At 42.1% G+C, this 25,092-nt stretch overlaps 2 protein-coding genes across 7 annotated transcripts in view; one reads left to right on the top strand and one right to left on the bottom strand.

Moving 5' to 3' along the window:
* The window catches only part of Mical (Molecule interacting with CasL), a 309,683-nt gene that overhangs the window by 141,320 nt on the left and 143,271 nt on the right, over positions 1–25,092 (bottom strand). For all 6 annotated transcript variants that reach the window (XR_006772583.2, XR_006772585.2, XR_006772586.2 and 3 more), the window contains exons 2-6: positions 7,164–7,287; positions 5,273–5,468; positions 2,904–3,005; positions 1,653–1,860; positions 187–300 (exon numbers count right to left, since the gene is read on the bottom strand). Coding sequence is in view for 3 of the 6 variants with exons in the window: in XM_045738829.2 (XP_045594785.1) it covers positions 187–300; positions 1,653–1,860; positions 2,904–3,005; positions 5,273–5,461 (613 nt within the window). In the remaining 3 variants the exon portion in view is untranslated. The remainder of the gene's footprint in view (positions 1–186; positions 301–1,652; positions 1,861–2,903; positions 3,006–5,272; positions 5,469–7,163; positions 7,288–25,092) is intronic.
* Positions 9,141–9,593, top strand: LOC138349928 (sericin-2-like). Its single transcript, XM_069299921.1, has one exon. The coding sequence runs from the start codon at positions 9,141–9,143 to the stop codon at positions 9,591–9,593; it is 453 nt and encodes a 150-aa protein (XP_069156022.1).

Genomic DNA, 25,092 nt, shown 5'->3' with positions numbered 1-25,092 from the left:
ACAAAGGTAGATTTTTCTTTATGCTTCACATATTGTATTTGACTTCAGCAGACAATGTGGGTGAACTGATTTCAATAAATAATTGCATTCATTGATATCAGATTGAAACAACAACAAACCAAATTAGGAAATTATATTAACAAATAAATTCACATGATAAATAAATAAATTAATAAAAATACTAACTTTCATTTTGATCCTCGGGTGGTTCAACTAGCTCCTCAAAGGTCACAGATTCAAACACTTCAACACCCAACAGCAAGGCTACCTTCAGCAAGATGCACTGAAGTTGCCGGATGCCTATAAAAAGAGTGAACATCATGAGAAAATCAAAAGAAATTACTGTATAGAATGGTTATGACATCAAATGCCCTTGACCCTTTTTCTGCAGTTCCGTTCATGGTAGCATCACTTCGTCATTTGCTCTGTCATCCACTGCCATACTGTCTTTTCTAGTCTTCATCTCTCTTTCCCTTCCTTGTGCCAATTTACATTAAGTTCCTGAGAGCCATCCTTATTCTTTACACACAATTTTGCTTTTAAGGAAGGCACCTTTTGACTCATATCCACCATCAGGAGACTGAACATGTCAGGCTCCTGGGCTAATTTTATGCCTGTGAGAACAAGCCAACCTTTGAAATTGGCTGACAATGAATGGAAGTGGAGTCTATTACAGAAAAGCCAGTTTCTCTAGTATAAACCAAAAACACTTCAAAATACAAATAATTCTTGGTAATATGTACTGAATAGCAAAGAATCACACTTTAATTACTGAATGATTAAATATCCAACTATCCTGGTCACCAACTGAAGTGTAAACAAGTATACAATAGCTACAGCCTCATACCCCTTTTACATTTATTAGAAAAAAACCTACTTCCTTTAATTGTCTCACTTGTTCTAAGCTTTGTCTCACAAACCAAGCATCAAACATTCCACTCTAAACGTTCACCACTCTTTTGGTTTCTTCTTTAAGTCTTCCTTACATTTTACACACATACTGTATGAGTATTCCTTTCTTTTCCAGGGCCCAAGTAGGTAAGATAATTATCAGGAGAAAACCGTAAGCCAGAATGACTATATATATAACTCAGGAAGGAAAGGATGTGAGAACAAGGAGTTGGAATATGAGGACAGTTGAGGAACAGTGCCCAACCACTTGAACCATTCAGGATCAAATGCAGACCTTGCTTTTCCTTCTTGCAGGGTCTGCATCATGCTACCAACTGCTCCAAGTGGCTGGAGGCTTAAGAAGGTAAGAGCAACTATTTGACCGAATGTGGTTCACATTTTGTATTACTGAATTAGCCCAGATGGCATACTAAGAAACCAGAAAAGTAACTATGAACTTACACAAACTTAATTTGTCCAAGCAATCCTAAGCCTAATATATATACTATACGTGCTTTACATAAAAAATAATCTGTATCCTCTACAAAATGAATAGTACAAAGTAAACACTGTTTGCTCCAATTGTTTATTTTTGCTCATTCAACCCAACTGGTGCTATGAGTACTATTACTTTAGAATGATTTAGAATTACTTTAGAATTATTTTTTTAGTGCCAAATTAAGAGAATGGGCTGAGCAATTGGTTTCTTGATCTAACCAAGAATTAGCACAAAGTTAAATAAGGTTAAAATATTGACTTACTAATGTGATCAATAGCTCCAGCACAGAATTTCCCATAGAACTTCTTTGCTCCCAGTTGCTTCAGGTCGGATATGACAAATGGCCATAGGTGGAGAACGTTGTTACGAGACAATCGGTCTCGTTTCTCCACCACCACAACTTTAGCACCCAACAGCTGGCACTCTATAGCCGAGCGCAAGCCACACGGTCCAGCACCAATTATCAAGACCTGTAATGTGTAAATTACTGCAGATTAATATGCTGAAAAAACATTAATAATGTATAAAACAAATTAATGAATGACATGAGAAAACAAATCTCTTGGATTTGCAATACAATATTGTGAATATACTGTATATTTAATGGAAAAGCTTCAAAAACCGCCAAACAAACTTCCTCAACAACGTAAACAAATGACAAATCTCGAAACAAGCACGAGCTTGTTAGCACTACCCCACCACTAGCTATGGGGGGAGGCCCAGAGTCCCCTGTGCCCACTGAGCTATGAAGCCATTTCTGGAGCAAATGCACCAATGAAACCCCCATTTCGTTTGTGTATAAAACTTGGAAGGCAAAGAGAGAATCGGGAAGCCATCAGGGCTCACCCTGGAGGAGGTCTTTCATTACATTCAATACAGGGTTTCTTTGGAGAGCACTCTTATGGCTCCCTGAAGTTAACCACCGACAGAGGAGAAAGAGGAACTCACCATGAGGAGGAGAAGAAATCGCAGCCAGTCAGAATAAAGATTACAGGACGTCAGATATGCTTCAACCTCCCAATTTCACACAAAATTTAAATCTCCAAGTAGTTTCTAGGGAACAACACTGTTCAATAACAATAATGTATTTTATTATACTAATACACAACAGTTTGGTATAAAATTTAATCCAATTGTTAAGATGTTTAATGGGTAATCTACCTGAATAAATGCAATAAATAACAAAACAAGACACACAACTGGATATAATTTATATTGCTGGAAACAGGAAGTTCATACAAGACCTGTACAGTGTACTGTACTTAAGCTTAACAAGGTCCCTCCCGCGGCCAACTACTGACCTTCCCCTAGGATGTAACCCACAACAGTTACTTAACTCCCGGGTACTATTTATTGCTAGATGAACAAATGCATCAGATGAAACGAAGTGAACTGAACCATTTCTGTCTCAGCCAAGGATGGAATCCGGGATCTTCGATCATGAGTCGAGGACAACTCCTGGGAGAGATATCTCATCAATAAAGAAATATAAAGCCATTCTAATGTAACTCACCTTACTGTTGGTGCATGCCTTGCCATGGTTATAGCACTTGTGACTAGCTCGCTTGTCAAACTTACTCCACAGAGCTTGAGCTTTCCATGACCGAAGTTTGGACTGAAAAAACAAAAAAAATTTATGTGCAGAACCAAACAGGTTAATAAATAAAAGTTAATCACTTAAAAAGTTTTAATTTCATAATAATAAAAATGTAAATATTAACACCTTTATTTTGTATGATACAGTAGTTGGATGACCTTGCAATACTGTATAATCTCAAATAGAAGTTTCATCTTAAGCAACTTCATTGTTTCAAAGATAAATGTACACACATAGTAAAAGTAGTCATTGGTAATCTATAAGGCAACCATCACATCAATGTGTAACACTCTTCCTCCTCCTAGTCTCACAATTGCTTGCTTGCTTGCTTAGGGCATCTACAAGCACTTCACTTCCTTAAAGACTAATTGCTGCCACCATTCCTGTATTTACTTACTGGAGCATACTTGGAGAAGGTTTTGAGAGTTCTTCTGCTCCCCAAGCCCAGCCTGGAGGTCAGGCTTGACTTGTGATAACTTGGACCTACAAGCTGTTACTTGGAGCGGCTCGCAGGCCCTCACATCCACTACAACCCAGTTGGTCTGGCTCTTCTTACAAGAACTTATCTAAATGCTTCCACCTCTGTTCCAGCAATACAGTATTTCTAGTGCTTGCTGCAAGAACATTAAAAAACCATGGATGCTCAGGCAGCGCTCTGTGCCTATGGGTCCTCTACTCTTCACTGGTTCTATTCTGCATTTCCTTCTGTATATTTTGGTCCAGTATGTTGTTAATCTACTGTGCAAATTTGGGATCTGGCCTTCCAGTGTCTTTAAGTGCTGTATATATTATTTGATACCTCTCTCGTTTCCTTTCCAGAGAGTACATTTTGAGAGCTTTGAGATGGTCCCAATAATTAAAGTGTTTAATTGTGTCTATGGGTGCCGCATTCGTTCTCTATACAGTACAGTATTCCCTCTGTTTCAGAAATACTTCCTGCTCTGAAAGGAAAATCGAGTACTGAGCAGTACTAAAGACGGGACACTACCAGTGATTTAAATAGTATTAGCATTGTTGATCTGGATCTGGTTGATCTGGAGAGGGTCTCGGGAGTTCTTCTACTCCCCGAGCCTGGCCTGAGGCCAGGCACTACTTGTGATAACTTGGTCCAACAGACTGTTGCTTGCAGCTGCCCGTAGGGCCACATATCCACTAAAGCCTGGTTGGTCCAGTACTTCTTGGAAGAACTTACTGGTATGCTATGGGATCCCTGGATTTGAACATTCCTATCATTTTCCTGGCTGCTGCAATATTTGCTCGGTTATGTACATTATATGTCAGGTAGTCAGACATCATAATTTCCAAATTTTTTACATGTTGTTTTCCTTCTATGAGTAAGTTTGATTATGTTCTGTACCCTGAATTTTGTTTAAGTTGCTCATTTCCACTATACCTGGCCACAGAGGTAGACCACATGGGATTAAATGTTAATACATATCTGCTGTGCTGACAGGTATCCAGACTTTGATGTTAGTTGACACCTGTTGAGCTATTCAATTACACACATGGATATCACCCTTTCATCTCAGCCACCGGACATGTTGTAGCAGGGAAATGCTTCAAGTGTTTTTATATCAATTGTATTTTTATATCAGTTGTGGGAAAGGGTAATTGAACCCTTTAATTAATGCAAAAACATTTATCCAAAACCCAGGTAAAAGCTTCACTCCATTCCTCCAACTTGAGGACACACCCCTACCCCATTACTGACCACCACACACTGACTCTTCCAAACACCAAACCTTCCTAACAACCAACATTACCACTATCTGACAACTACATAAAACTCACCCCACCACCCTTTGGAAGGAACTTCTCAAGTATCTGCCTACATTGGCCCATGGCTCCTTAGACCACATAAGAACTCTCTCTTGTAACAGTGGCTCTTTAAAGAAATTTTCCTATTAAGGTTGTGTAAACATAATGGACAATAGATTACTGGGAAAGAAACCCACTCAAGGACCTGATATGCCAAAAACTAATCTACTGACTTTTGTGGCACAGCTTAAGTATTTCCTTACAACCCCACTGTAACAGGCCCAATTGTTACAAATGCACAACTTGCTCATAGGCCTATGCTAGCCACTTTACTATGTGATAATTTTAATGTCAATTACCAAATGTTTCATTCCTATTTGTCATGTTTATTGTCTTTGCTATACTGTATTAATATTCTACTGTATTCTCCTTTTTCCAAATTGTTTGTAAAATTGTAGGTTACTAGTATTTTACGCTGAAAAAGTTTACAGAAAGGCAATAAAATATATACAGTATACTGAACATACCTTTAATTTAGGATAAAAACTTCTAAAATTAGTAGGTTTGAGCCTGAGAACATCACATAATTGACGGTAGTGGTAGAGGACTGTCTTGAAAGTGCTGGCAGCACACAGCTGCTCGAAGATGTCAGCAGCTGCGGCACTGTCTGGTGATGGAACACCTGGCTTGTTGTGGTGGTGGTGGGAGGAGTACATCCTGGCCCTGTGAAAAGCAATATATTATACAAAAAAATACTGTATCATAGATGCACCTTACAGTATTCCTTTACCTGCAATAAGGTGTAGGAATAAAATGGATATCATACAACACACCACACACAGAGATCACACTAACGTGATGCATCAAATCCTGGACGCAGGTTCGAATCCTTGTCACGGCCCTTGTGGATTTATTCAGTTGATATCATACAAATTTGATCATTTATACTATTAACCACAGCATAATTAACTAAATAGTGATCAAAATCTATCACCAATCATTGCCCCATTAGTTTGTCAAAATAGTTTAATGAAAAAGAGCCTCAAATTAACATTAAAAAGGTGACATACACTTATAAAGTTACAGTATATCTTCATGAGAGTGAAGGACAAGTATGAAAGGTGGTAGATGGTGCTGACCATTTTCCCATACATCAATGATAGTACCCAAATGCGGCATCAATATTTTTACAAGTAACTTTCACAAATGCTGAAGTAATGGCAATAACATGTTTTAGAATGAGTGGAGTTTTGAAGACATCTAGTGGAAAAAAGAGGATAGGTAAAGAGAAAATTAGAGCTATAAATAATTACAAAGTGGGTAAAGTCACTTAGTGGTCTTAACAGTACTGTACTGTACTTGTTGTACAGGTGGAATAACTGGACATGTTGAGGTATGGTGGGGAGGGGCTGGGAAGGCAGAGATGATATAGGACATAATGTTAATTATCATAAGTCAGATGATGTGGCAGGAGGGCAAGATGCCTGATGACTGGACTGCAGTCTTTCTTGTACTATACCACCAGCATGTAAATAAGGAAAGGATAGTGTAGGTATATATACAAATGTGGGAACTGTGGAGGGTTTAGTTGCTGAGTACTGCATCTGTAAACAGAAAACTACAGGTCTGTTGGCCCATATAAGGTCGCTTTTATTAATACCCACTGAAACTCGCTTATTTATTAGGTAATATAGAGCAGGATAGGAAAAGAAGGGGCATTTCATCTATCAGTACTTGCAGACCTCTGTTCCAAAGCCTTTTAGAGCCCATGCTAATGTAGAAAGCTTTAAAAATCTGGCTTTACTAATCTTTACAAAAAAAATACAAATCTGACTTTACAAATTAGATATATATTGCAAGAATGCATGTTGAAAAGTTTTTAACAAAGAGAAGAAAATTTAATGCTGCCTTTATGAATCTTGAAGAAGCATATGACTGGATTGATCATGAATTGAGCAAGGTTTAAATAATGTTGAGGTTAAAAGGAATTAGAGGGAATTGAGGTTAAAGAGAGGTTATTGATTTCAATTTTGCATGTGTGAACAAATATCTTTGATAATTCTTTATCTATTATATGGTTTTCTATTCTAATTGCATTACTTCAATCTGATGTGACTGCTTCAGTTTCTGTTCTATTTCTTCAATCTCCCTGTTTAAATTATTCTTTCTCTGTGGGGATAGTCTTGCGAGTTCGATCCCACTGAATGACCTCAATATTTTTTCTCACAAAATAACAAGGTAGGTAGGTAAAGAACATTAACTCTTAAACAGTTCCAATCATTACCTGTGATTACCTCCTGTACTCGAATTGCCAAAAATGTTTTTTAAATTAGTTTTGTGAACTTTTTTTCATGAGCACCACAATTTAGGAAATTTAATTAGCTTAGCTGCTTAATGGTTAAAGACTAACATACTCACCTAGAGTGTGCTGGTAGCTGGTAGATGAGAGTATTGACAGAGGTAGAGAGTAGCCTCGGGGATGTGTGCGGTGGTCAGCCCCGGTCCCACTCACACCTCATGCACACCATCCTGCACATGCAACCTGCAAACAGGAAATTTTTGTTAATGAAAATGAAGACAAGAATCATAACCTACAACAAAGCATAAATTTATTATCTTACAACCTATACTAGATAAAGTATAGGTTGATAAAGTATAGGAATAAAGTATAGGTATAATGCCAAGTACTGTATACATACTGTACAGTATACTGTATCAAAATAAAATAATGCTAAATTTACTAACATTTAGGGACAAACTTCAAAATAAGAATATGTAGAATAAAAGTATTTACCTTGCATTGTTTATAGCAATGTTAATGCTAATCCTACAAATCCCTAATCTTACTGTTCTATACTGTAACAAAATTAGTGTAGTGTATTTAAACTTTAATGAAGAATACACCATAAGATCATAAGAATGTAATAAATTTATGAATAAATTTTGCAGACCATCATCCACAGACAACACCTTGCAATGATTTCGGGGCTCAACATCCCCGCGGCCCAGTCCTCGACCAGGCCTCCTGGTTGCTGGACTGGTCAACCAGGCTGTTGGACGCAGCTGCTCGCAGCCTGACGTTTGAATCACAGTCTGGTTGATCAGATATTCTTTGGAGATGTTTATCAAGTTCTCTCTTGAACACCGAGGGATCAGCCAGTTATGCCCCTAATGAGTAGTGGAAGTGTGTTAAACAGTCTCTGGCATCTGATGTTGATCGATGGCTCTCTCAGAGTACCTATTACACCTCTGCTTTTCAACAGGAATACTGCACTCAAGAGAATACAGATTTAGGCATTTTAGTCAGTTCCAATAGTTTAGAAGTTTTACCAAGTAGATTCTAGCATTAAAAGATCTCTGCATGCTCTGCAGGTCAGCAATTTCTCCAACTTTGAAAGGGGTTGTCATTGTTCAACAGTATTCCACTCTAGAGTGCACTAGCATCTTGAAAAGTATCATCATTGGTATAGCATCTCTAGTTTGAAAGGTTCTTGTTATCCAACATGTCATTTTTCTTGGAGTTATGATGGCTACTTATTGTGTTCTCTAAAGATAAGGTCTTCCAACATGAGTACACACTAATCCTTTACATTGCTTTTTCATTTTATGTTATAATTTGACTGTCTTATGTACTGTACGTGGTTTCCATTTTAATATTTTCATTTTTTACGTAGCGCAGGAGCTGGAACTTATCTTCATTAAATACCGTATTTTCTGAAGCCCATTGAAAGACCTGATTTATATCTGATTGGAGGTTTGCTGTGTCCTCTATGTTGTCTACTTTCATACACATCCTTGTGTCGTTGGCTTCTTCAAAATTCAGTGGGAATACACACAGAATAGATACATAGAATCTATTGTACAACACAGAATACAAAGAATATTCTGTGTATTAGACACAGAGACAACGAGACACAATACACAAAGAATTCTGTGTTGTGCAGATACACAGAATAGATACAGTATAGACACAATGATTTTCATTCTAAAATGCTCTGATGAAGGTGAATTGAGCCAACAACACATTTAGCATTCTCTATTTTTCACATGTTGTTTTTCTGCATAGTTGGATCAGTGTTTTTATGATCGTTGTTGCTTATGTGCTATATTAAGCCTGGAAACTTTAGGTTTGGTTTCATGAATGTGAACTTCATTGGTTGCAACAGTCCATTTTTGGACATTTGACCAAATAGTTGCTTAAGTATTATCTTTTTTGACGGATAGATTGAAATATCAATGCTGTACAATGACATCAACCCATCCTCCCGTTTAGATAGTACTTTTTGTAACTATGTGGACCATCATACAAATATTTATGTAAATATTTATGTATGCAGTCTGAAAGTTACATGGACTACAAAAAAACACCTGTCATCCAAAAATTATATAGATGGAATGTCGTCCCCAAATTATATGGATGGAATGTCGTCCGAAAATTATAGGGATGGAATGTCGTCCGAAAATTATATGGCTGGAATGTCGTCTGAAAATTATATGGATGGAATGTCACCTAAAAATTATATGGATGGAATGTCGTCCAAAAATTATATGGATGGAATGTCACCTAAAAATTATATGGATGGAATGTCATCCAAAAATTATATGGATGGAATGTCACCTAAAAATTATATGGATGGAATGTCATCCAAAAATTATATGGATGGAATGTCATCCAAAAATTATACGGATGGAATGTCATCCAAAAATTATATGGACGGAATGTCATCCAAAAATTATACAGACAGAATGTCATCCAAAAATTATATGGATGGAATGTCATCCAAAAATTATACGAATGTAATGTACAAAAATGGAATGCTGCACACAAAAAAAGTTTTGTACTATTAATTTTGTCATGGGAATAGATAGGAAGGTCAAGGGTAGATGTAATTACAAATAATAATATATGGAGATAAGAGTATTACGTAACTACGGCCACAAATTATTGTAGTGGCAGATGAAGCTGACAAGTGTAATGTAGGGAATGCAATATTCCCAACAGAATATCAAATAATTAAAAGACAACAAGAGAACAAATCCACAAGGGCCGTGACGAGGGTTTGAACCTACGTCCGAGAGGATCCCAGACGCTGCCTTTATCGACTGAGCTATGACATGGCAAAAGAATTGTAACCGAAAGTTCTATTGACAAGAGAATACCAAATAATTAAAAGACATCAAGAAAATATCAAATAATTAAAAGACAAAAAGAAAATATCAAATAATTAAAAGACAAGAAGATAATATCAAATAATTAAAAGACAACAGAGTAACTGTGGAGGAACAAGAAGTAACGGAAGTCATTTACAACTACCAGGTAAATATCAAAACACCCAGGGTGGAAAATTGCAGCAACAAAAACCTCCTACAGTTGCAAAGTAAGAATCGTAAATATTCTAATACAGTACTTTTAAAACTTTACAAGAGAAAGAAGAATGAAGGAGCGGGTGAGAGTATCCGCTGGGAGGACCTGGGGTAGAAGGGCCTAGGAGGACCTGGGGGAGAAGGGCCTAGGAGGACCTGGGGGAGAGGGGCCTAGGAGGACCTGGGGAAGAAGGGCCTAGGAGGACCTGGGGAAGAAGGGCCTAGGAGGACCTGGGGGAGAAGGGCCTAGGAGGACCTGGGGAAGAAGGGCCTAGGAGGACCTAGGGGAGAAGGGTCCTAGGAGTGCCTGGGTCAGGAGCACTGCCAGGCACCTACCCCCGCTGACCTTGGCCACCTGGGCCCAGTAACCCACTCTCACTCACCTCTAATGAATAATATCCCATTTACAAACATTAAGGAATTATTTGTGGTTACGATAATAATAGAATCTCACGGAGGCTGTCTGCAGGAATGGTTTATTTAATGAAATTAAGAATTACAAGTACTTTACATGCGGGTTTCCAAAGCAGTAGTTATCCAGATCTCTCAATCTGTTCAATTTGTATAAATTGTTCACGTTTTATTTTGTGTTGATATTCAGCACTTTAATAAACTCCCTTGTTATACCCGTTCATCCATTTATATACATAAATCATGCTTTCTAGGAACGTATATTAAACTTTTATACTGTATTCTCATAATTGTGGATATTCTAATTGCTAGAATTAACTAGGTAAACTTTATCTGTAGACGTCGAATTAACGTTCATTCTATAATATATGGTGATCAAACCCGAACTACATAATCTGCTGGGTCCGTCATCATAAACAATGCCATCACAGCACTGCTCCTGTGCCAGGTAAGCTACGGGCTCACCATAGCCCATGCTACTTGGAACTTGTTCCGAGTAGCTGAATCTATAACAACAAGACGCCAACCACCCTGAGGCTACGCTCGTCTGAGCTGTGGCCGACGCCAAAGACGCATTCACCAATTTTAACCCATTATATCTTTCAAAAAATGAGTATTTTTTCAAATATAAGTTAATATTATATGTTAGAATTTGGTGTATACTTAGGGCCTAGATTAGCAGCTGTTTACCTTGTGTTAGCAATTATTTGTAGAAGCAGTTACAGAATTTTAAACTCTGACCTTAAATATTTATTACATAAGACGAGAACCATAACACAGGTACTCACCCAGTTGTACTCACTAAGTTGAGCTTGCGGGGGGTTGAGCTCTGGCTCTTTGCTCCCGCCTCTCAACTCAGGTGATGGGTGACTCTTGTAAGCGATTGGTTAGACAGTTACAATATTCAGTCACACACGCGCTTAGTGTGGCATAACAGTACACCTTCCAAGGTTTAAACTACACACAGTAGAGAATGTTACAATAACGTGACACAAATAACTCGACCCCACATGAACTTAGCGTAAAGACAGTACGCTCCGTCACCATTTATGGCTCCAGGACGTCGGCAATTTCATTTCCTAAGTGTAGGTTGGTCTATTGTTATACACAGTACACAACTCCAGGGCTGTAACACAACTCCAGGGCTGTAACTACACACAGTACACAACTCCAGGGTTGTAACTACACACACACAGTACACAACTCCAGGGCTGTAACTACACACAGTACACAACTCCAGGGTTGTAACTACACACAGTACACAACTCCAGGGCTGTAACTACACACAGTACACAACTCCAGGGTTGTAACTACACACAGTACACAACTCCAGGGTTGTAACTACACACAGTACACAACTCCAGGGCTGTAACTACACACAGTACACAACTCCAGGGTTGTAACTACACACAGTACACAACTCCAGGGCTGTAACTACACACAGTACACAACTCCAGGGCTGTAACACACACAGTAGTGTACAGCCAACACTATACATACACACAGTAGTGTACAGCCAACACTTTACATACACACTAGCCTTACCAATCAACAATGTGTCTACACAATAGCCTTACCAATCAACAATGTGTCTACACAATAGCCTTAACCTTCCTACCCCCCCGCACAGGATTAACACTAATGACCCCAAAAATGTCGTGCGCCTGCCTGGCTTATAGTTTGATGGTCTGCCCAGGTGTGTCGCTTGCATCAGTCAGCGACGGACGCTGCATATAGTCAGATTTTTGTATTATTATTATTAACACATTTAGGTACATCTGCATTTGTGCAGCTACCCTAGACTATATGAAGAGGCGTACAGAGTGTGTCAAAAAACTAGCTACGTGATGCTACAATCCCCATCACACAGGATGGTTAGTCATACAGAGGCATGTGATAAGTAGTCTGCACTGACAGACTCTGGATGCATTATGAGGATATAATCGATTGATTGATTGATGAAGATTAAGCCACCCAAGAGGTGGCACGGGCATGAATAGCCCGTAAGTGGTGGCCCTTTCGAGCCATTACCAGTATCAAAAGATGATACTGGAGATCTGTGGAGGCGCAACTGCACCCTGCGTGACGGGAGATGTCTCCCGGACCAAGTGGTGACCAAATGGTGAGGATATAATCATCAACACAAGAGTGAATAAGGTAGCAGTGATACTAAAAGTCACCATCTCACAGGATGGTTAGTCATACTGAGCCATGTGTTCAGTAGCCTGCACATTTGACTACTTCCTGTAATCCTGCTAATACACCTTGGAGTACACTTACTATGAATAAATGAACAAAACTATATTACTTACTATATATGGAGGTTTGCCTGGGTTTAAGAGATATTGTCAGTTAAACGACGTCCAGTAACAGTACGTGCCGATGTTAGTGTACTCCCTGATCAAGACTCCACATCCTGCCTTCCCATCCCTAGCTACTGAACCATCACAATATACATGCAGTGTTTTCTGTAGGTAATTTTCTAATAATACAATCATATGTTGCCCTCAGCTCTCCTATCTCATACATACTTTTGTTTCTTTTGCAAGGGAATAATTACTACATCTACGTTACAATCCTTTCATGGTGGTGTGAATTTTCTCTTAAGCCAAGAAATACATTCTGGAATAACATCATACTTTATAACATTAGTACATAAGGTACTCATATATGTTCTCTTATTATACTTTATCATACATTGTTCATTACTTCCCACCTTTTGAACCGAGAGGATTAATTCATTAGCTCCCCCACCTCTCATTAATGTAATGGCAGAGGCTACATTTATCTCTGAAATTCTATCCCCAATACTCTTCAGATTCAAGTCCATGCTCATTACCTCAATCACAGCATTCCTTGTGCATCCTAAGATTATTCTCATGGCTTCATTTTGTACCTTCTTCAACTACCAGGTTGTTGGACGCAGCTCTCAGCGTACCTAACGCACCTCTGTATTTTAACGGGGTTATTATGCACATCCTGTTATGTCTTCTGGTCTCATGTGATGTTATTTCCGTGTGCAGATTCGGAACCAGACCGTCTAATATTTTCCACGTGTAAATTTTTATGTAACGCTCCCACCTGCGCTCTAGAGAATACAGACTTAGAACTTTTAATTGGTCTCAATAATGCATATGTTTTATAGAGTGGATTCTAACCGTAAAGGATCTTTGCATACTTTCCACGTTAGCAGTTTCTCCGGCTATGAATGGGACTATTAGTGTGCAACAAGACTCCACTCTAAAGAACACTAGTGTCTTGATAAGGATCATCAATGGTATGGCATCCCGTGTGTGTTCTGATTATCCAACCTGTATTTTTTTTGCAGTCGTGACAGCTAACTTTTTTTTTGTTCTTTAAATATAAGATCTTCGGACATGATTGCTTCTATATAAATATACTTTGCACTGCGTTTTCGTTCTATAATGTGATTTGATTGCGTTTGATATATGGTTTCCGTTTTTATATTTTCGTTTTTTTCCATAGCGCAGGAGCTGGAACTTATCTTCATTAAACGTCATATTTCCGAGGCCTATTAGAAGATCCGATTAACATCAACTTGGGAGGTTTACTCAGTTATCTATACTGTCTACTCACATGAAAATGCTGCTATCATCTGCAAATGATGATGCAGTTCAAGTATGTTTATTGAGATAAGAAAGAAATACATCTCAAAGGGATAGAGTAGCTTTGGCTATTTCTACCCCCCAATACATTACTATTGTTTGTCTCCTTGTCTACGTCTGATATAAGGATGATAACAAGTACCTGAGCAAGTACGGTACTTTGGGGGACTGAGCTGACTCACAAACTGAACATAAAAATATATCTATGAGGTCATCCATACACGTACTGTACTGGTGTGAGAACCATACATGTACTGTACTGGTGTGAGAACCATACACGTACTGTACTGGTGTGAGAACCATACACGTACTGTACTGGTGTGAGAACCATACATGTACTGTACTGGTGTGAGAACCATACATGTACTGTACTGGTGTGAGAACCATACACGTACTGTACTGGTGTGAGAACCATACATGTACTGTACTGGTGTGAGAACCATACATGTACTGTACTGGTGTGAGAACCATACATGTACTGTACTGGTGTGAGAACCATACATGTACTGTACTGGTGTGAGAACCATACACGTGCTGTACTGATGTGAGAACCATACATGTACTGTACTGGTGTGAGAACCATACACGTACTGTACTGGTGTGAGAACCATACATGTACTGTACTGGTGTGAGAACCATACATGTACTGTACTGGTGTGAGAACCATACATGTACTGTACTGGTGTGAGAACCATACATGTACTGTACTGGTGTGAGAACCATACATGTACTGTACTGGTGTGAGAACCATACATGTACTGTACTGGTGTGAGAACCATACACGTACTGTACTGGTGTGAGAACCATACATGTACTGTACTGGCGTGAGAACCATACATGTACTGTACTGGCGTGAGAACCATACACGTGCTGTACTGGTGAGAGAACCATACATGTACTGTACTGGTGTGAGAACCATACATGTACTGTACTGGTGTGAGAACCATACATGTACTGTACTGGTGTGAGAACCATACATGTACTGTACTGGTGTGAGAACCATACACGTGCTGTACTGGTGTGAGAACCATACACGTGCTGTACTGGTGAGAGAACCATACATGTACTGTACTGGTGTGAGAACCATACACGTACTGTACTGGTGTGAGAACCATACATGTACTGTACTGGTGTGAGAACCATACATGTACTGTACTGGTGTGAGAACCATACATGTACTGTACTGGTGTGAGAACCATACATGTACTGTACTGGTGTGAGAACCATACACGTGCTGTACTGGTGAGAGAACCATACATGTACTGTACTGGTGTGAGAACCATACATGTACTGTACTGGTGTGAGAACCATACATGTACTGTACTGGTGTGAGAACCATACATGTACTGTACTGGTGTGAGAACCATACACGTGCTGTACTGGTGAGAGAACCATACATGTACTGTACTGGTGTGAGAACCATACACGTACTGTACTGGTGTGAGAACCATACACGTACTGTACTGGTGTGAGAACCATACATGTACTGTACTGGTGTGAGAACCATACATGTACTGTACTGGTGTGAGAACCATACATGTACTGTACTGGTGTGAGAACCATACAAGTACTGTACTGGTGTGAGAACCATACATGTACTGTACTGGTGTGAGAACCATACATGTACTGTACTGGTGTGAGAACCATACATGTACTGTACTGGTGTGAGAACCATACATGTACTGTACTGGTGTGAGAACCATACATGTACTGTACTGGTGTGAGAAGGTGTACTCGTGTAACTGGGCTTGTAGGGGGTGGAGCTTGGCTTCTTTGGTCCCGCCTCTCGACCTTCAATCAACTGGTGTATCCTACAGATTCCAGAGTCATTTGGACTTTGTCATATCTACATGGAATCTGCCTCCACCTCTTTATTTCCATTTGTTCACTAACAAAATAGTTTTTAGCCCTAATATGTCTTGGGACTCATTCGAGTTCTTAGTTTACATTTGTGTCCCCATAATCGTATACCACCCACGTTGAATAAACCATTAACTCTCCTGTCAATTCCCCTGATAATTGTGTACGTCGTGATCATGTTACCCCTTCTATCGTCTTTATACAAACGAAAGGAGGTTTAATTTTCCGAGTTTTCCTTGTTAACACATACCTGTAGTGTGTCTGGTGGCACACTTCTCAACATTCTTCATGTATTTTGAGTTTAAGGAAACAGGACTCCTCGCAGGCGCTGCGTATTACAGAACTGTTCTGACTGACATGAGACACAAGGTCATGAACTGTTCAAATTCCTAAAAAGATTTCTTATTTTGGTAAACCTTTCATATTAGTTTGTGGGCTTCTGATGACAATGCCAGATGTGTGGGAGCACAGAGGGAGATGCAGGAGGATAGAGAGGGATGTAGGAGGATAGAGAGGGATGTAGGAGGATAGAGAGGGATGTAGGAGGATCGAGAGGGATGCAGGAGGATAGAGAGAGCTGTAGGAGGATAGAGAGGGATGCAGGAGGATAGAGAGCTGTAGGGGAATAGAGAGGGATGCAGGAGGACAGAGAGGAATGCAGGAGGATAGAGAGGGATGTAGGAGGATAGAGAGGGATGTAGGAGGATAGAGAGGGATGCAGGAGGATAGAGAGGGATGTAGGAGGATAGAGAGAGCTGTAGGAGGATAGAGAGGGATGCAGGAGGATAGAGAGAGCTGTAGGGGAATAGAGAGGGATGCAGGAGGACAGAGAGGAATGCAGGAGGATAGAGAGGGATGTAGGAGGATAGAGAGGGATGTAGGAGGATAGAGAGGGATGCAGGAGGATAGAGAGGGATGCAGGAGGATAGAGAGGGATGTAGGAGGATAGAGAGGGATGCAGGAGGATAGAGAGGGATGTAGGAGGATGTAGAGAAATAGAGAAGGATGTAGTAGGAGACAGTGGTGTAGGTGGGGTGATACAGGTGGGTGGGGGTAAAGACACGCCACATGACCTCTCCCCTCCCTCAGCCCAAACACTCCCCCACCCCACGCCAGCAGGTCAGGATGTCGTCACTGGGGCGGGTCAGGTGTCACTAATACCAGGCAGGTGAAAGTTTCCGGGAAGGTCTCACACTCACACCCTTCCTTGCAGGGAAATATGCACTTATTATTGAAATATAAGCTCATGAGAATTAATCCAAATGCAGGCGGCCTATTGGTGCATACGCTGCACCTCCTATTGGTCCACACGAGGCAGCTCCTATTGGTCCACACGAGGCAGCTCCTATTGGTTCACACGAGGCAGTTCCTATTGGTCCACACGAGGCAGCTCCTATTGGTCCACACGAGGCAGCTCCTATTGGTCCACACGAGGCAGCTCCTATTGGTCCACACGAGGCAGCTCCTATTGGTTCACACGAGGCAGCTCCTATTGGTTCACACGAGGCAGTTCCTATTGGTTCACACGAGGCAGTTCCTATTGGTTCACACGAGGCAGCTCCTATTGGTTCACACGAGGCAGTTCCTATTGGTTCACACGAGGCAGTTCCTATTGGTTCACACGAGGCAGCTCCTATTTTGAAGCTGGGTAATGATGGTAGAGTAACAAGATACGAGCTAGATGGTGATGAGATTGTGATTAGGAATAATTTAATCAGAGTTATGATAAGTAAGAATTTTAAACTAAAAAAACAATTCATCGATGTTAAAACCGTTTGCTTTAAACAAAATTAAAAGTAGGGTTTGCTAAAACCGTTTACATTATTAGATAAAGATGTATTAACCTAGGTTAGTCTGTGATACCTGCTTGACGGGGTTCTGGGAGTTCTTCTACTCCCCAAGCCCGGCCCGAAGCCAGGCTTGACTTGTGAGAGTTTGGTCCACCAGGCTGTTGCTTGGAGCGGCCCGCAGGCCCACATACCCACCACAGCCCGGTTGGTCTGGCACGTTTTTTAGAAAACAGTTTAGTTTTCTCTTGAAGATGTCCACGGTTGTTCCGGCAATATTTCTTATAGTCGCTGGGAGGACGTTGAACAACCGCGGACCTCTGATGTTTATACAGTGTTCTCTGATTGTGCCTATGGCACCTCTGCTCTTCACTGGTTCTATTCTGCATTTTCTTCCATATCGTTCCACGGGAGACATCTCCCGTCACGCAGGGTGCAGTCGCACCTCCACAGATCTCCAGTATCATCTATTGATACTGGAGATCTGTGGTTTGTGTAAAACCCTGGTTTGTGTCTCGGAGAGGCTGCGGGATCCAGTAAGTTCAGTAGAACTTCGGTTTCAACACTTTTACCATGTCGTAGCTCAGTCGATTAAGGCAGCGTCTGGGATGCTCCCGGACGCAGGTTCGAATCCTCGTCACGGCCCTTGTAGATTTGTTCACCTATTGATACTGGTAATGGCTCAAAAGGGCCACCACTTACGGGCTATTCATGCCCGTGCCACCTCTTGGGTGGCTTAATCTTTATCAATCATATCGTTCACTCCAGTACGTTGTTATTTTACTGTATAGATTAGGGACCTGGCCCTCCAGTATTTTCCACGTGTATATTATTTGGTATCTCTCGTCATCTTTCTAGTGAAGGACATTTGGAGAGCTTTGAGACGATCCTGCTGAGTGGACAGCGCTTCGGATTCGTAGTCCTGAGGTTCCGGGTTCGATCCCCGGTGGAGGCGGAGACAAATGGGCAAAAAGTTTCTTTCACTCTGATGCCCCTGTTACCTAGCAGTAAATAGGTACCTGGGAGTTAGACAGCTGCTACGGGCTGCTTCCTGGGGGTGTGTAACAAAAAGGAGGCCTGGTCGAGGACCGAGCCGCGGGGACGCTAAGCCCCGAAATCACCTCAAGATAACCTCAAGATAGATCCCAATAATTTAGGTGCTTTATCGCGTCTATGCGTGCCGTATGTCTATCGTGTATAAGGCTATCGTGTGTTTATCGCCTCTATGCGTGCCGTATGTCTATCGTGTATTAGGCTATCGTGTGTTTATCACGTCTATGCGTGCCGTATGTCTATCGTGTGTTAGGCTATCGTATGTTTATCGCGTCTATATGTGTGTTATGCTAGGTTAGATTGGGCAAGGTTAGATCAAGTTTAAAATCCCTTGGCATTATATACGGCCAGAGACTGGGCCGCGGGGATAATGATCCTGGGAACGGCTCCAAAGGTAAGGTAACCAGAGTTACACAATTCCTTGACACGGATTATGTCAGATAAATGAAAGGATTGAGTGAGAGAGATTAGATCAGCTTATCAGGTGACCAGAATTAAATACGGACATTAGGTGACAATTACACCAACTTAATTAACAAAACATGTACAAGCAACACGCGTAGGAAATGTAGATGTTTATCTCTCAGAATGTTTGGTAATATGTTTATTGTTTGTGATGTGTGTCTATGTATGTATTAACACGATGTACTGAACGGGGTGAGAATAGCTTGAGCTACCTCATCCCTTTGTGTGTATTTTACCTCAATAAACTTATTTCAATTTCAATTTCAGCAACACATCAACTAAAGGTCCTCCGCAGCTTCATAGCTCCTATTGGTCCATACGAGGCAGCTCCTATTGGTTCACACGAGGCAGCTCCTATTGGTCCATACGAGGCAGCTCCTATTGGTCCATACGAGGCAGCTCCTATTGGTCCATACGAGGCAGCTCCTATTGGTTCACACGAGGCAGCTCCTATTGGTCCATACGAGGCAGCTCCTATTGGTCCATACGAGGCAGCTCCTATTGGTCCACACGAGGCAGCTCCTACTGGTCCATACGAGGCAGCTCCTATTGGTCCATACGAGGCAGCTCCTATTGGTCCACACGAGGCAGCTCCTACTGGTCCATACGAGGCAGCTCCTATTGGTCTATACGAGGCAGCTCCTATTGGTCCACACGAGGCAGCTCCTACTGGTCCATACGAGGCAGCTCCTATTGGTCCATACGAGGCAGCTCCTATTGGTCCATACGAGGCAGCTCCTATTGGTCCACACGAGGCAGCTCCTATTGGTCCACACGAGGCAGCTCCTATTGGTCCACACGTGGCAGCTAATATTGGTCCATACGAGGCAGCTCCTATTGGTCCATACGAGGCAGCTCCTATTGGTCCACACGAGGCAGCTCCTATTGGTCCACACGAGGCAGCTCCTATTGGTCCATACGAGGCAGCTCCTATTGGTCCATACGAGGCAGCTCCTATTGGCCCACACGAGGCAGCTCCTATTGGTCCACACGAGGCAGCTCCTATTGGTCCATACGAGGCAGCTCCTATTGGTCCACACGAGGCAGCTCCTATTGGTCCACACGAGGCAGCTCCTATTGGTCGATACGAGGCAGCTCCTATTGGTCCACACGAGGCAGCTCCTATTGGTCCATGCGAGGCAGCTCCTATTGGTCCATATGAGGCCGCTCCTATTGGTCCACACGAGGCAGGTCCTATTGGTCCATACGAGGCAGCTCCTATTGGTCCACACGAGGCAGCTCCTATTGGTCCAACGAGGCAGCTCCTATTGGTCCACACGAGGCAGCTCCTATTGGTCCACACGAGGCAGCTCCTACTGGTCCACACGAGGCAGTTAGATTTAGAGGATCTAGGGGTAATCATGTTGGAAGACCTTACCTTTAAAGACCACAATAAAGTAGCTGTCACGATGGCAAGAAAAATGACAGGTAGGATAACAGAAACCTTTTAAACGAGGGCTGCTATACCAATGATAATACTTATCAAGACACTAGTGTTCTCTAGGGTGGATACCTGCTTGATGGGGTTCTGGGAGTTCTTCTACTCCCCAAGCCGGCACAAGGCCAGGCTTGACTTGTTAGAACTTGGTCCACTAGGCTGTTGCTTGGAGCGGCCCGCAGGCCTACATATCCACCACAGCCCGGTTGGTCCGGGATTCCTTAAAGAAAACTATCTAGGTATCTCTTGAAGATGTCCACAGTTGTTTGGCAATATTTCTTATACATTGCGACGGATGTGCGACAGATGTGCCTTAAACCAGCAAATAGTAGAACCCACCCACCCACTAGTAGAAGAACTTCTAGTAGAACCCACTAGAAAAAGAGAAACGCTGGACCTTATTTTCACTAACAACGATGAACTGATCAGGAACATAATGATTACAAATACCTGTTAGTCAGATCACAACTTAATTGAAGTTCTGACAAGCATGGGAAATAGACCTTCAAAACCAGTCCCGATTCCCAGTAGAGATGGTTGACTCAACAACAGAGGCAGAACCCCACACTGAGCAGTTGACTCAACAACAGAGGCAGAACCCCACACTGAGCAGTTGACTCAACAACAGAGGCAGAACCCCACACTGAGCAGTTGACTCAACAACAGAGGCAGAACCCCACACTGAGCAGTTGACTCAACAACAGGCAGACCACCACTACACTGAACGGTTGACTCAACAACAGAGGCAGAACCCCACACTGAGCAGTTGACTCAACAACAGGCAGACCACCACTACACTGAACGGTTGACTCAGCAACAGAGGCAGAACGCCACTACACTGAACGGTTGACTCAACAACAGAGGCAGAACACCACTACACTGAACGGTTGACTCAACAACAGAGGCAGAACCCCACACTGAGCAGTTGACTCAACAACAGGCAGACCACCACTACACTGAACGGTTGACTCAACAACAGAGGCAGAACCCCACACTGAGCAGTTGACTCAACAACAGGCAGACCACCACTACACTGAACGGTTGACTCAGCAACAGAGGCAGAACGCCACTACACTGAACGGTTGACTCAACAACAGAGGCAGAACACCACTACACTGAACGGTTGACTCAACAACAGAGGCAGAACCCCACTACACTGAACGGTTGACTCAACAACAGAGGCAGAACACCACTACACTGAACGGTTGACTCAACAACAGAGGCAGAGCACCACTACACTGAACGGTTGACTCAACAACAGAGGCAGAACGCCACTACACTGAACGGTTGACTCAACAACAGAGGCAGAACGCCACTACACTGAACGGTTGACTCAACAACAGAGGCAGAACGCCACTACACTGAGCGGCTCCCAACATAAGCACAGTATACACGTTCCCTGGCTCACAAAATACAACATTAGCTCCTCACCCGTCTTACGACCCCATGAGCGCGCGACACACGGCCACATGTGTCTGGGTCTCCAGCGCTGACATGTATGAGGGAACCATTTATGGAGTGGAGAATAACCGCCCTCACCGCCAATGACCGCCCCAAGGACACATTAGTCCCCACACTCACCCAACATTCATGTCTACATCAAGGCCTTTCTGTCTCCCGTCTAACCCCCGTCCTCTAAATACCTCACATTTTTTTTTACGGAATCGACCAAAACGTTTTAAATGCGTCGTATTTGTATAAATTAGAGAGCCATAATATTGACGTTTTCTATGCATCTTCAGCGATAGGCTTGGTGGGTTGCTTGTACGTTTCTGGTAAGGTACAACAGTTGTATTTTTTTTACGGAGTGGCAAATAATTTATGCAATTCCAATTTATTCTTTGATGGGCTTACTGATGGGGCCACTCCGATCTGCTACTCCGTAAAATTTGCAACTGTTTCGCATGACGTACGAGCCCAAGCAACCCACCTAACCTCTGGAGGCCGTCAATATTATGGTGCGTTCATTTGCGCTAACACGTTGCGTTTTAAACAGATTAATAATTTCCGTAAAAAAATGCGACGCATTGGGTGAGAGGACGGGTTGGCTGCCCTCTGCTTGCAAGTGTAATTCCTACACTTGTAAGAATTATCCATTCAGCGAATGGTTTATTGTTTGGTAGTGGTAGTGTTACTCATTCTCATTCTCATTCTCATTCTCTCTCTCTCTCTCTCTCTCTCTCTCTCTCTCTCTCTCTCTCTCTCTCTCTCTCTCTCTCTCTCTCTCTCTCTCTCTCTCTCTTACATACTTTTTTGGGAATTGCTTAAATTACAAAATCCTCAGGGGAATTGACAGGGTAAACAAGGATAAACTATTCAACACTGGTGGTACGCGAACAAGGGGACACAGGTGGAAACTGAGTACCCACATGAGCCACAGAGACGTTAGAAAGAACTTTTTCAGTGTCAGAGTAGTTAACTGATGGAATGCATTAGGCAGTGATGTGGTGGAGGCTGACTCCATACACAGTTTCAAATGTAGATATGACAGAGCCCAGTAGGCTCAGGAATCTGTACATCGGTTGAGAGGCGGGACCAAAGAGCCAAAGCTCACACACACACACACACACACACACACACACACACACACACACACACACACACACACACACACACACACACACACACACACACACACACACACACACATAAACACACACACATTTTTCTTGATTGTCAAAAAAACTTTGATAATGTTCCTCATATTAGAATACTACACAAACTCGAGAGGCAGGCGAGAGTAAACAGAAAGACACTAACATGGGTAAGAAATTACGTAACAAACAGGAGTCAGAGTAACAGAACCTCCCTTCCTCTGGGCGAGAAGTCGGACTGGCGTATGGTGACAAGCGGAGTACCACAAGGATCGCTGCTGGAGCCCCTACTATTTCTCATATATGTAAATGATCTGTCTATAGGAGTGGAACCTCATATTTTGATGTTTCCAGACGATTGTTTGCAGATTGATTGAAACTGGTGTCTATATGACATCAATTTTAGCATATGCCGCAACAGCGTGGAGCCTCGCATTAAACAAACACGAGGAAGTTATCTTGAGATGATTTCGGGGCTTTAGTGTCCCCGCGGCCCGGTCCTCGACCAGGCCTCCACCCCCAGGAAGCAGCCCGTGACAGCTGACTAACACCCAGATACCAATTTTACTGCTAGGTAACAGGGGCATAGGGTGAAAGAAACTCTGCCCATTGTTTCTCGCTGGCGCCCGGGATCGAACCCGGGACCACAGGATCACAAGTCCAGTGTGCTGTCCGCTCGGCCGACCGGCTCTTCGAGGAAACTCGAAGAGTTCAGAAGTTTGCAACGAGATTCGTCCCAGAATTGCGAGGGACGGGGTATGAAGAGATACTGAAATAACTAACCCTGACGACACTAGAAAAACAGGGAGACATGATAGATGTATAAAATACTTAGGGGAAGAGAGAGTGGAAAGAAGAGGTAATAAATACTTCCCCCTTCAGAGCAGGAGAGATTGCTGAAATAGAGGGAATACAGAGAACATATACGGCACGCATAGACGAGATAAAACACCTAAATTATTGGGACCGACTCAAAGCTCTCCAAATGTACTCACTAGAAAGGAGACGAGAGAGATATCAAATAATATACACATGGAAGATATTGGAGGGCCAGGTCCCAAATCTACATAGTAAAATAACAACGTACTGGAGTGAACGATATGGAAGAAAATGCAGAATAGAACCAGTGAAGAGCAGAGGTGCCATAGGCACAATCAGAAAACACTGTATAAACATCAGAGGTCCACGGTTGTTCAACACCCTACCAGCAAGCATAAGAAATATTGCCGGAACAACCGTGGACATCTTCAAGAGGAAACAAGATTTATTCCTCCAAGAAGTGCCGGACCAACCGGGTTGTGGTGGGTATGTGGGCCTTCGGGCCACTCCAAGCAACAGCCTGGTGGACCAAGCTCTCACAAGTCAAGCCTGGCCTCGGGCCGGGCTTGGGGAGTAGAAGAACTCCCAGAACCCCATCAACCAGGTATCAACCTGGTATGGGCTACAGAAAATAATATGGTATTCAATGAAGATAAGTTACAGTTATTGCGCTACGGAAAAATGAATATATAAAAGCAAAATTGAAATTGAAATAAGTTTATTGAGGTAAAATACACACAAAGGGATGAGGTAGCTCAAGCTATTCTCACCCCGTTCAGTACATCGTGTTAATACATAAATATGTATAAAAGCAGAAACCACGTACAAAACTCAGTCAAATCATACCATAGAACGAAAAGGCAATGTAAAGGATCTGGGTGTACTCATGTCGGAAGACCTTACCTTTAAAGAACACAATAAAGTAGCCGT

This window comes from Procambarus clarkii, chromosome 43 (genome assembly GCF_040958095.1).
Source record: "Procambarus clarkii isolate CNS0578487 chromosome 43, FALCON_Pclarkii_2.0, whole genome shotgun sequence".
Lineage (NCBI taxonomy): Eukaryota > Metazoa > Arthropoda > Malacostraca > Decapoda > Cambaridae > Procambarus > Procambarus clarkii.
The sequence above is the reverse complement of the archived record's forward strand: the minus strand, read 5'-3'. Positions and strand labels throughout refer to the sequence as shown.

Coding starts and splice junctions, on each gene's coding strand:
- LOC138349928 (XM_069299921.1), top strand. CDS start 9,141: ATGTCGTCCCCAAATTATATGGATGGAATGTCGTCCGAAAATTATAGG.